The following is a 13,999-nucleotide window of genomic DNA, read 5'->3' on the forward strand; positions in this document are numbered from 1 at the left end:
TCAGATACCAAGACCCATCAACTACTTTAGACTGGGAACCGTACACTGCTAACAGGCAGTGAACTGAAGCACGTTCAGCCGTTGTTACGAGAGGAAGCCCGCCAAGTTGGCGACCGCCTGGAGGGGGATCTGCACAGCGCCCTTAGCCCTTCTAGCTCACGCTCCGAGACTAGGGTGCAGGCAGCATCCCACTGCAGCAACACCACCTTCCGTGCGAACTGGAGAAAACTGGATGTAAAACTGATCTATCCGTTCCTGACGATCTACATTGAAAGCAAGTACCACTAACTCTGCATTGGTGTGAGATATTCACGTTTGAACGGCCAAATCTGTACACTTTACTATTGGAGATCTCCCCCATGAACCTTGGAGGCTTGGTGGGGAGGCTTGCGTGCCTCAACGATACAGGTAGCCGTACCGTAGGTGCAACCACAACGGAGGGGTATCTGTTGAGAGGCCAGACAAACGTATGGTTCCTGAAGAGAGGCAGCAGCCTTTTCAGTAGTTTCAGGGGCAGCAATCAGGATGATTGACTGATCTGGCCTTGTAACACTAACCAAAATTGCCTTGCTGCTCTGGTACTGCGAACGGCTGAAAGCAAGGGGAAACTACAGCCGTAATTTTTCCCGAGGGCATCCAGATTTACAGTGATTAAATGATCATGGCGTCCTCTTGAGTAAAATATTCGAGAGGTTAAATATTCCCCATTCGGATCTCCGGGCGGGGAGTACTCAAGAGGAGGTAGGTTAGAAAATTTAAAAAGGGAAATGGATAGGTTAAAGTTAGATATAGTGGGAATTAGTGAAGTTCGGTGGCAGGAGAAACAAGACTTCTGTTCAGGTGACTACAGGTTTACAGAATCAAATAGTGGTAATGCAGGAGGTGGTTTAATAAAGAATAGGAAAACAAGAATTCGGGTAAGCTACTACGAACAGCATAGTGAACGTATTATTGTGGCCAATATAGACACTAATCCCACGCCTATTACAGTACTACAAGTTTATATGCCAACTAACTCTGCAGATGAAGAAATAGATGAAATGTATGAGATAAAGGAAACTTAAGGTAGTGAAGGGAGACGAAAATTTAATAGTTATGGGTAACTGGAATTCGTCAGTAGGAAAAGGGAGAGAAGGAAACCTAGTAGGTGAATATGGATTGGGGGAGAGAAATGAAAGAGGGAGCCGCCTGGTAGAATTTTGCGCAGAGCATAACTTAGTCATAGCTAACACTTGATTCAATAATCATGAAAGAAGGTTGTATACATGGAAGAACCCTGGAGATACTAAAAGGTATCAGATTATATAATGGTAAGACAGATTTAGGAACTAGTTTTTAACTTTTAAGACATTCCCAGGGGCAGATGTGGACTGACCACAATCAAATGGTTACGAACTGCAGATTAAAACTGAAAAAAGGTGGGAATTTGAGGAGATGGGACCTAGATAAACAGAAAGAACCAGAGATTGTACAGAGTTTCAGGGAGCAGCTGACAGGAATGGGGGAAACAAATACATTCGCAGAAGAATGGGTAGCTTAGAGGGATGAAAGAGAAGGTAGCAGAGGATCAAATAGGTAAAAATACGGGGGCTAGTAGAAACCCTTGGGTGACAGAAGAAATATTGAATTTAATTGATGAAAGGAGAAAATATAAAATGCAGTAAATGAAGCAGGCAAAAAGGAATACAGACGTCTCAAAAATGATAGCGACAGGAAATGCAAAATGGCTAAGCAGAGATGGCTAGAGAACAAATGTAAGGATGTAGAGCCTTATCTCACTAGGGTAAGATACATACTGCATACAGCAAAATTAGGGGGACCTTTCGAGAAAGGAGAACCACTGGCATGAATATCAAAAGCTTTGGATGGAAACCCAGTTCTAAGCAAAGAAGGGAAAGTAGAAATGTGGAAGGAGTATATACAGGGCCTATACAAGGGCGATGTACTTGGACAATATTATGGAAATAGAAGAGAATGTAGATGAAGATGAAATGGGAGATACAATACTGCGTGAGGAGTTTGACAGAACACTGAAAGACCTGTGTCGAAACAAGGCCCCGGGAGTAGACAACATTCCACTGGAAGTACTGACAGCGTTGGGAGACCAGTCCTCACAAAACTCTACCATCTGGTGAGCAAGATGTATGAGACAGGCGAAATACCCTCAGACTTCAAGAAGAATATAATAATTCCAATCTCAAAGAAAGCAGTTGTTGGCAGATCTGAAAATTACCGAACAATCAGTTTAATACGTCACAGCTGCAAAATGCTAACACGAATTCTTTACAGACGAATGGGAAAACCGATAGAAGCCGACCACGGGGAAAATCAGTTTGTATTCCGTAGAAATGTTGGAACACGTGAGGCAATACTGACCCTACGACTTATCTTAGAAGAAAGATTAAGGAAAAGCAAACCTACGTTTTTAACATTTGTAGACTTTGAGAAAGCTTTTGACCATGTAGACTGGAATACTCTTTCAAATTCTGATGGTGGCCAGGGGTAAAATACAGAGAGCGAAACGCTATTTACAATTTGTACAGGAAGCAGATGGCAGTTATAAGAGTCGAGGTGTATGAAAGGGAGGCAGTGGTTGGGAAGGGAGTGATACAGGGTTGTAGCCTATCCCCGATGTTGTTCAATCTGTATATTGAGCAAGCAATAAAGGAAACAAAAGCAAAGTTCGGAGAAGGTATTAAAATCCATGGAGAAGAAATAAAGACCTTGAGGTTCGTCGATGACATTGTCATTCTGTCAGAGACAGCAAAGGACTTGGAAGAGCAGTTGAACGGAATGGACTGTGTCTTGAAGGGAAGATATAAGATGAACAACTAAAGCAAAACGAGGATAATGGAATGTAGTCGAATTAAGTCGAGTGATGCTGAGGGAATTAGATTAGGAAATGAGACACGTAAGGTAGTAAAAGAGTTTTGCTGTTTGGAGAGCAAAGTAACTAATGATGTTCGAAGTAGAGAGGATATAAAATGTAGACTGGCAATGGCAAGGAAAGCATTTCTGAAGAAGAAAAAATTGTTAACAGAGTATAGATTTAAATGTCAGGAAGTCTTTTCTGAAAGTATTTGTATGGTGTGTACCCATGTATGGAAGTGAAACATGGACGATAAATAGGTTAGACAAGAAGAGAATAGAAGCTTTCGATATGTTGTGCTACAGAAGAATGTTGAAGATTAGATGGGTTGATCACATAACTAATGTGGAGGTATTGAATAGAATTCGTGGGAAGAGGAGCTTGTGGCACAACTTGACTAGAAGAAGGGATCGGTTGGTAGGACATGTTCTGAGACATCGAGGTATCACCAATTTAGTATTGGAGGACAGCGTGGAGGGTAAAAATCGTAGAGGGAGACCAAGAGATGAATACACTAAGCAGATTCAACAGGATGTAGGCTGCAGTAGGTACTGGGAGATGAAGCTTGCACAGGATTGAGTAGCATGGAGAGTTGCATCAAACCAGTCATGACTGAAGACAACAACAAATTGCAACTATCCAAAAACACTTCAAACTTATCTGTGTGCAAAAGAATTAGATCCTAACAGCTGTGTCCGCAGAAGTATTTGCACTATCTCCTTTCTACATTTAAGAAATTTCTGTTATTTGGTTCACTATTACTAGCCAAAATTACTGATCCAGTTAATGTTTCGCCCATTATAATACTGCAAGAATCTTTAACACGGAGTAGTTTTATTCTAAGAGGGCCGCAAACTTACAGATTCCTCATGCAGGCGCGGAGAGGAATTCTGTATCAATATTTTCCTTTAATCCAACTCAGGAGGAGAAACATCTCCACCGATTCCGTGCCACGAACTCAATTTACGAAGAAAATTCTCAGGGTATTGTTTTGCAAGTGCTAGAGACGAAATCGTCATAACAGAAAACTAGATCCGTGGAAACACTGTTTGCCATTAAAACTGCAAACACAGGAACGATAGCAAATAACGGAATTTTGCTTTTTGTGGTACGCCGTATAGTAAGAAAAATACATGATCGAATTATTAGGTGGTATGTGGGTGTAAAGGATGCAATACTTAGTACATACAGCTGCCAACTAGCAACAACGAAGGCTGTAGACCAGCTGACAGTTGATCTGGGCTTCGACAACAAGTGAGTTTACATCTTTCTACGCTACTTCTGCTCTATGCCACAGATATCAGTCCTAAGCTGTCGGCCCAAAGACCGTACATTCGGAATTCAACGTTGAGCGTGCATTGTTTCTGACATCGCAGTCTGGGAAAATAACGCTGGAGAATTTTTAAGAACGTGCAGAGAAATACCAAGCATGACATTCTGGACGTAAGATGATATGGAAGGACGCCACTACGTCACATGCACGGAATATTTCTTCAGTGCAACGTCTGCATTTTGGCTCTCTTGATGCCGGTATTTCGTGGGTCTTGTGACATACTTTATACATGCCGTTTTCAAGCAGCACCAAACTGATGACTAAATTTTAATTGTTGACGACCGCAATATTGTATTTCAAACAGTTTATTCAAAACATGCTACGAGTGTCAATTCGAAGAAACGTCATCTTCAGGCCCCAAGTGTGATCTTCCAAACACAGTGACCAAGACCAATAGTGTCTTCGAATCGGAACAGCAGAACTTATTAAGCGTGTTATTCCAACACGTACAGCCAAAATCAACTGGACGCCGTAAATTCCAGTAACAAGCCCACCAATGGTCAGACGACAACTCAGTTTTCATTTTTTGAGTACTTTTTGAGGTGTTACCTGCCTTGCTTGGACCTATGAGGAAAGTTGCTAAGCCGCAACTGACGGTACTGATTACTGTCAGGAATGAATTTGATTCCACTCAAATTCTATGATTATACCACTGCACTTTGAATATTGAACGATATAGATATCTGTGTAACTTCCAATTCCCTGTATTTAGCATACTCTGAACTCCCAGTGAAGTGGCCAACATACTTAGAACAGCTCATGTGTTTTGAACGCAAAGGCATGTGACCTGTTTGAGGATAATTTTGTAAACTGGAAACCGGTAACTGCGCTTTTTAAACTGATGACAAAATTAAAAGACCAGACGGAAGAGCAAGTAAAGAAGTTTTCCTTATAGCGGGAATGAAGGATTAAACATGTTGGCGATTTGGAAGTCTGCAGGGTGATAAATTAAGTACCAAGTAAAACTAAATTAATGCACGATTCTTGGAAGGAAAATATTCGTTCAGTTAATATGCTGTTTACCAGATTTTCAGAACTTGGCTACCTTTTCTGTCAGACTTATTTCATGGAAGATTGCTTTACGATATCTCTCTGCATTTAGCAGTTACGGAGTGGGAGAAAGCAAACATTCATCCGAAAAAATTGGTGAGAGGAAACGCCTATTGGGTACATTAATTAAGACTAATTGAAGTACTGAGGTAGGTAGAAGACAAGAGGTTGTGGCAAGAATGAGTCCGAGAAAACGTTCGCGATCTTCTAGGAGCAAGAGCACTGGGAGGAAATTACTTTATTTCTCACTGCTCCTCTAAGGTAAGTTCCAAAGTATTCTAATGCCACCGTCTGGCCGGATACTGTCGCGCCTGATATGATGCCCACACCAACGCCTTCCACTCACCGCCAAGAAGCAGCATTACAATTTTTCGGATGTTAAAACTTGGTGTGTCTTTGAATTCAAATATAACGAAAATTTTCTGTTTATTCGAAGTATTGCCACTTTAAATATATCTGCGTGCTGAATTCATGTGCCATACAGTGTCTCTGGTTCACAGAGAGATTATTGAGAAAAGTGCGGAAAAGCTAATAGCCAATAGTCGAGTCGCAGGCTTGCGCAGTAGTAGTTGATTCTTTGAGGTAGGGGGATTATGTCCGGGTGGAGCTAGCAGCTTTGATAGCTGTTGTGGCGCACAGAAATTTATGTTGAAAGATGTGTAACCAGAGGCTGAGAATTTTTAGGACGATTGTATTAAGTGACAGCACTCCAGAAGCAGGTAAATTATTTCGATGCAAGCTCGAGTTCAGTAACTATTGTGAAGATTTCATGTATCCAGTGATATTTACGTTATGGTAATTATGGAGAACTATCTATCATGTATTTAGTATTCTAATTAGCGGCCCTTATTTAGGTTAGTTAAATGATACTGTATTAAGGAGTCAAGATAAATTTTGCAGCAGAGGTTTTGTGGAAAGAGACATCGAGTATGACAAAGCGGTGAGAATGCTGATTGTTCGTATTATTTGGAGACCTCGTTAGCGTCATTAGAAGATTGCCGAAGTACTTGTGTCATTTATAGATACTTCACAAAGCATATCGCCACTGTTCAGAGAAAATGTTTAACCGAATTTGCGTTGTCAAGGCTTGCACTTTCGCATGAACAATGAATTTCGAAACGAGAATCAATTAATTTACTAAAACCACTATTGAAAGAAATAAAGGAAAGGCTAACAGCCACGCAGTGATTTATTTCAGACCATTGTGCGCTCAGCAGCTAGAGCTGTGGTTTGAAAGGAGGCTAGCCTGCCTCTAGCCTGCAATTTACATCTCCACGATGTGCGTGGACAAATGGACAACAGCTGTGTCGTCATAGTATGCACTCCCAGGAGATCGATACTTTTAGAAATACTGTACTGGACAATCAAAATTCGCTGGAAAACATGGGCTCTTAAAAAGATACTTGTAAAAGTATGATTATGTACGGAGCCATTAATGACAAATAAGACTAATATTTACAAAATATGAATGCACTGTGCCTCAAAATCTGGAGGAAGGGATGTAAATTATATTATCTTTGTAATGCGAAATCTGTCCTTCGTGTTTCTTCTTCTGTCACTTCCTTCGTCACCTTTCCTCCTCCTGGCATTCGTCCGCTACGATGTACAGATCATTGTGAAAACGTACAGAGTGCTCGGAAATTGCCGTTACAAACTTCTCGGACATGTAGAGTGCAGTGAGTACAAAATGTTTTGAATAGGAACCAATGTCCGGAAACCTACGTAAGCACCCAGCTACGAGTTAGCACGATTAGAGACGCACTTTGTCTGCTGAACTGAGCTAGCTCAGGCCTACCCACGTGACGTACGCCGCGGCCAGCCCTCCTCGTAGGCATCGGCCTGATGACATTTTAAGTCTGTCCTACCCTTATGACTTGGTTCGTGCATTTGCGTGTCTGTGCATCTCAGAGCAATGTGCATGACTGCGCGTTTGCAGAATCCAGCGGCATGATCCTCTAGAATGGCGATGATCAGGGGAATGGGAGAACCGCTCGTCGCCTTTATCCAAATCATTCTCCACAACGTCCCACTCCATCCCATACTCTTTTCGCCATAATTACGGAACGGGTTCGTGAGAGGGCTACCTTCACCGTCAGCAGGTCTGACTGACAGGATTTGCGATTGGTGTAAAGAATGGCTGCTAACTAAATATAGATATAGATAAATGTAAATTAATGCAGATCAATAGGAAAAAGAATCTCGTAATGTTTCAATACTCCGTTAGTAGCGTAGAGCTTGACAGTCACGTCGGTTAAATATCTGGGCGTAACATTGCAGAGCGATATGAAGTGGGACAAGCATGTAATGGCACTTGTGGGGAAGGTGGATAGTCGTCTTCGGTTGATTGGTAGAATTTTGGGAAGATGTAGTTCATCTGTAAAGGAAACCGCTTATAAAAAAAACTAATATGACCTATTCTTGAGTACTGCTCGAGCGTTTAGGACCCCTATCAGGTCGGATTGAAGGAGGACATAAAAGCAACTCAGATGCGGGCTGCTAGATTTGTTGTTGGGAGGTTTGATCATCACGCCAGTGTTACGGAAATGTTTCAGGAACTCGGATCGGAGTCTCTGGACGAAAGGAGGCGTTTTCGTGAATCGCTACTGAGGAAATTTAGAGAACCAGCATTTGAGGCTGACGGCAGTACAATTTTACTCCCGCCAACTTATATTTCTCGGAAAGACGACAAAGATGAGAGATTAGGGCTCGTAAGAGGCATATAAGCAGTCATTTTACCCTCGTTCTCTTTGGAAGTGGAACAGGGAGAGAAGATGCTAGTTGTGGTACGAGGTACGCTCCGCCACGCCCCGTATAGATGATGTTCCAAGGAGACACCGCCCACTCGAATTGAAGAGGCCATACTGCATCACGTCGAACATATAGCATCAATGCGTACACCATCTATTTTTTGCTATTAGTGAGTGGAATCTTGAAACAACTGATGTATTGGGTCACGGCTAATCAATTACTTGGAGTGGTCGCGTTACCAATATGGTTGCAGCAAGGGAGCGGAACGTTTCCAAGCGTGGGTGCCAAATCAACATATTGTACCGCAGAGATAGGCTGGACAGTGAAGGGGGAGGCGTGTTTATAGCGATAAGGAGTGCAATAGTATCGAAGGAAGATGACGGAGATTCGAATTGTGAAATGATTTGGGTGAAGGTCACGGTAAAGCAGGCTCAGACATGGTAATTGGATGTCTCTATAGGCCCCCGGGCTCAGCAGCTGCTGTGGCTCAGCACCTGAAGAATAATTTGGAAAATATTTCGAGTAGATTTCCCCACCATATTATAGTTCTGGGTGGAGATTTTAATTTGCCGGATATAGACTGGGAGACTCAGACGTTCATAACGGGTGGCAGGGACAAAGAATCTAGTGAAATGTTTTTAAGTGCTTTATCTGAAAACTACCTTGAGCAGTTAAACAGAAAACCGACTCGTGGCGATAACATATTAGACCTTCTGGTGACAAACAGACCTGAACTATTTGAATCAGTTAATGCAGAACAGGGAATCAGCGATCATAAAGCGGTTACTGCATCGATGATTTCAGCCGTAAATAGAAATATTAAAGAAGGTAGGAAGATTTTTCTGTTTAGCAAAGTGACAAAAAGCATATTTCAGAGTACTTGGTGGCTCAACACAAAAGTTTTGTCTCAAGTACAGACAGTGTTGAGGATCAGTGGACAAAGTTCAAAACCATGGTACAATATGCGTTAGATGAGTATGTGCCAAGCAAGATCGTAAGAGATGGGAAAGAGCCACCGTGGTACAACAACCGAGTTAGAAAACTGCTGCGGAAGCAAAGGGAACTTCACAGCAAACATAAACATAGCCAAAGCCTTGCAGACAAACAAAAATTACGCGAAGCGAAATGCAGTGTGAGGAGGGCTATGCGAGAGGCTTTCAATGAATTCGAAAGTAAAGTTCTATGTACTGACTTGGCAGAAAATCCTAAGAAATTTTGGTCTTATGTCAAAGCGGTAGGTGGATCAAAACAAAATGTCCAGACACTCTGTGACCAAAATGGTACTGAAACAGAGGATGACAGACTAAAGGCCGAATTACTAAATGTCTTCTTCCAAAGCTGTTTCACAGAGGAAGACTGCACTGTAGTTCCTTCTCGAGATTGTCGCACAGTTGACAAAATGGTAGATATCGAAATAGACGACAGAGGGATAGAGAAACAATTAAAATCGCTCAAAAGAGGAAAGGCCGCTGGTCCTGATGGAATACCAGTTCGATTTTACACAGAGTACGCGAAGGAACTTGCCCCCCTTCTTGCAGCGGTGTACCGTAGGTCTCTAGAAGAGCGAACCGTTCCAAAGGATTGGAAAAGGGCACAGGTCATCCCCGTTTTCAAGAAGGGACGTCAAACAGATGTGCAGAACTATAGACCTATATCTCTAACGTCGATCAGTTGTAGAATTTTGGAACACGTATTATGTTCGAGTATAATGTCTTTTCTGGAGACTAGAAATCTACTCTGTAGGAATCAGCATGGGTTTCGAAAAAGACGGTCGTGTGAAACCCAGCTCTCGCTATTCGTCCACGAGACTCAGAGGGCCTTAGACACGGGTTCACAGGTAGATGCCGTGTTTCTCGACTTCCGCAAGGCGTTTGACACAGTTCCCCACAGTCGTTTAATGAACAAAGTAAGAGCATACGGACTATCAGATCAATTGTGTGATTGGATTGAGGAGTTCCTAGATAACAGAACGCAGCATGTCATTCTCAATGGAGAGAAGTCTTCCGAAGTAAGAGTGATTTCAGGTGTGCCGCAGGGGAGTGTCATAGGACCGTTGCTATTCACAATATACATAAATGACCTGGTGGATGACATCGGAAGTTCACTGAGGCTTTTTGCAGATGATGCTGTGGTGTATCGAGAGGTTGCAACAATGGAAAATTGTACTGAAATGCAGGAGGATCTGCAGCGAATTGACGCATGGTGCAGGGAATGGCAATTGAATCTCAATGTAGACAAGTCTAATGTGATGCGAATACATAGAAAGATAGGTCCCTTATCATTTAGCTACAAAATAGCAGGTCAGCAACTGGAAGTAGTTAATTCCATAAATTATCTGGGAGTACTCATTAGGAGTGATTTAAAATGGAATGATCATATAAAGTTGATCGTCGGTAAAGCAGATGCCAGACAGATTCATTGGAAGAATCTTAAGGAAATGCAATCCGACAACAAAGGAAGTAGGTTACAGTACGCTTGTTCGCCCAATGCTTGAATACTGCTCAGCAGTGTGGGATCCGCACCAGGTAGGGTTGATAGAAGAGAGAGAGAAGATCCAACAGAGAGCAGCGCGCTTCGTTACAGGATCATTTTGTAATTGCGAAAGCGTTACGGAGATGATAAACTCCAGTGGAAGACTCTGCAGGAGAGACGCTCAGTAGCTCGGTACGGGCTTTTGTTAAAGTTTCGAGAACGTACCTTCACCGAAGAGTCCAGCAGTATATTGCTCCCTCCTACGTATATCTCGCGAAGAGACCATGAGGATAAAATCAGAGAGATTAGAGCCCACACAGAAGCATACCGACAATCCTTCTTTCCACGTACAATACGAGACTGGAATAGAAGGGAGAACGGATAGAGGTACTCAGGGTACCCTCCGCCACACACCGTCAGGTGGCTTGAGGAGTATGGATGTAGATGTAGATGTATTGTCTACTCACTCCCCTCTGGAAGTCCTAGAAATTTGTAACGAGAATACCCGAACTCCCTGTGTAAGTGTGAACAATTTCGTTCAAGTGATACTCCTTATTTCCTAACAATCTCTTTAATACGTTACTGACTGGTTCCCAAGTGGAAAAGTCTGCGGGTCTTGTTGCATAAACGCGAATAACGGGCTTGGGTGATACTCGCTTAGCCACCATTGCGGCCCTCTCACTGAGGTAACTACGAATTGTAGTAATTGCTTACAACCTGCGTATCATTTGTTTAAGAAAGTACAACTACCCAGTGTTTATCACGTGAGCGCCATGGATGATCCAAATCTTCACGGTAAGGAGAATACGAAGCCAAGCCTCTGCTTAATGGAGTGAGTCGGGGTATGCCGACACCTCGTCCAGATCCCACAAACCAAATATTTAATTGCAAAATATAGCTGCTGTTAGTTCGCGTGTATAATTTAGAAATGGGAGTAAGAAGTGAAATTACGCTTACAGAGGTCCTCCCAGATTTTCCAGTGCGCGAAAGTAGGCAGAGAGGAGGAGTGACTCAGATACATTTTGGTGCATCAGGACATAAAGGAATTTTAAATGGTTAACCTCAAGAATAGCACCGGCAAGAATGCATTCCTCGCCGAGGCAAGTCTACTCGTATCAAACACAGAGCTTATTGTTCCTAACAAGTTTCTTATAATGTACGCTTAGAGCACAGCATTTTATGGTAGTGAAAAATTGACTGTGGGGAAAACCTAAACATAAAAGAATCGATGCATTTGAGATGCGCTCCAGAAGAATGTTGAAAATGAGGTGGACTGATAAGACAAGGAATGAGAAGGTTCACTGCAGAATCTGAGAGGAGAGGAATATTAGGAGAACCCTTACAGGAAGACGACGGTCTATGATAGGAGATCTGTTGAGGTATCAGGTATTAACTTCCATGGTACCATAGGGAGTTTAATGGGCCGGCTTTTCCAGTCAGATTTCGCTTCTAGATGACTCTGAAGGCTTGTTTGCCTGAGAGGATCTAATCCAGCTGAGATGAACAGACTAACACACAGCGGAGTATGCGGTAGCAAGCCGATGAAAGCTTACAAGCACTTCATCCGCCACTTGCTGACTGTAAGTAATGGTGAGATCCAGTCACAGCAGCTAAGTCAACTGTGAAGAAAGCTTAGTAATTCGTAACGACTTTCAGTAATTTCATTCTTCAATCTGGAGACCAGTTATCAGAGCTTCAACATGCATTCAGCTCTAACAAAAGATTGTGTTTTCCTTATGTAGTATTTTTTACCTCTATGCACTTATCTTCGGCTATCACGGTAAGACTCCTACAAATTTAAACTTTGTCATGATACAAGTTCCAGAATGAGATTCTCACTCGGCAGCACATTGTGCGCTGATATGAAACTTCCTGGCAGATTAAAACTGTGTCGGACCGAGACTAACTCGGGGCCTTTGCCTTTCAGGAGGCACAACTGCACAATAAAAAGACGCAGAGCAGTACAGTGCAAAACAATAAAGAAGCAGACGACAATGGCTACCTTGTACAACACAGTCAGCTACGTAATGTTGGCAGCAGTCGAAACTGCGTGCCTACCGAAGCCTCCCGACGTTTACCGACTTCTACTGATACAGGACTAGGGGAGGTCTGCCATCTGAAAGTTTACACACTGTAGTTCGGGGCCACGTTACGTTGCGCAGCCTACCTGCGCCTGCCGAAGAAGGGCCGGCACCAGACCATGAGCCAGTGGCCCACGATCTCGGTGCTGCGGTCCATGTGCGCCGGGGTGGTGTCCGAGTGCGGCAGTGCCTCCCAGTGGTCTGTGGCGGCCTCTGCCATGGTCCCGAGGTCCCTCTGCGCGCTCTCCATCTGGTAGATGTCGCTGTACACAGACTCCACGTACCCCACAGTCTGCTCCAGGAAGGCCGCTTCCAATTCGGAACCATCTTTGTCTGCATCGAAGCCTCCAAGTGAAATCTGTACCTGGGGATGGAATGAACGTTGGAGTGGTACGCAACGAAAAATATAGAGTGTGTGTACGTGCGTGTTGAGCTATGCATACAACGAGAAAGATATACTGCATGTCTTATGTCCTTGAATTATGGTACACAATGATAAATATTTTATATGTAGTAACATAATCACCTGTGTTTACTGCTTTTATTCACAAGCGACCATTTTCGGTGTTAAAATACAGTGTGTTCCTAAACGAATATCCGGATTTTAAGGTTTAGTATTTCTTACGGTGAGTCTACTGTTGTAAATAACACCTCAAATGAAAGAGCAACTCAATTTTTCTTACAAATATTGTATGCGCACCATTCGTAGCAGAGCACACATCGAATCGACAGGCGAGCTCTCCCCGCAACCCCGATGAGGGTGTCTGGGGTAATTGTTGCAACAACTGCTTCACTCCTGGCGATCAGTTGATAGCGGAGGCACACACACCTGATCCTTTATGAACCTCCAAAGATAAAATCGCGTGGCATCAGATCGCTTGATCATGGGCCATGCGAAACAAGCTATCGTCTAGCGCGTTGCGGACACTCCAGTGGTCGGTTACACCGTCATTTAATCAATCTTGTGAGATTATATTAGAACAAATAAGCCCTCTGTCACAAATGTTAGGTCAGAATTGACAAGGTTTCGACGCTACTACTAGCGTCCTCTTCAGAATTAGACTATCTGTTCTAAAACACATTAGGTATGTAATACATTAATGAAATTGAGCTTTGTACTGACTGGAGAAGATGCAGTACTTACAAGTCACATATTAAAAAAGATCTAAGCCTGAAAGGCGACGTCATGAATAGTTGTGAGATGGCGAGCCGCTAAAGGCTGCTCGTACTGTGAACAACGGTTGCAACAAGATTTTTTCGAGTTCTTTCACCATGTCAGCCTCAGATGTTATCTTAACGTCCTGTTTATTTCTGCGAATTCTGACTGACTGCGTTACCGTCCACGATATCTGGGCTCCACCGAAATAGCAGCTCTCCCTAGACCACACTGCTTGCTGAATACACAAACGGCGAAGTACATATTGCGTCCTCCGCCGAGTCGGTCTG

At 43.0% G+C, this 13,999-nt stretch overlaps 1 protein-coding gene across 1 annotated transcript in view; it reads right to left on the reverse strand.

Annotated features, from left to right (window-relative positions):
* The window catches only part of LOC126335570 (uncharacterized), a 50,819-nt gene that overhangs the window by 21,516 nt on the left and 15,304 nt on the right, over positions 1–13,999 (reverse strand). The window contains exon 2 of the mRNA XM_049998999.1: positions 12,640–12,917. Coding sequence (XP_049854956.1) covers positions 12,640–12,917 — 278 coding nt within the window. The remainder of the gene's footprint in view (positions 1–12,639; positions 12,918–13,999) is intronic.

Source organism: Schistocerca gregaria, chromosome 2 (assembly GCF_023897955.1).
Source record: "Schistocerca gregaria isolate iqSchGreg1 chromosome 2, iqSchGreg1.2, whole genome shotgun sequence".
Taxonomy (NCBI): domain Eukaryota; kingdom Metazoa; phylum Arthropoda; class Insecta; order Orthoptera; family Acrididae; genus Schistocerca; species Schistocerca gregaria.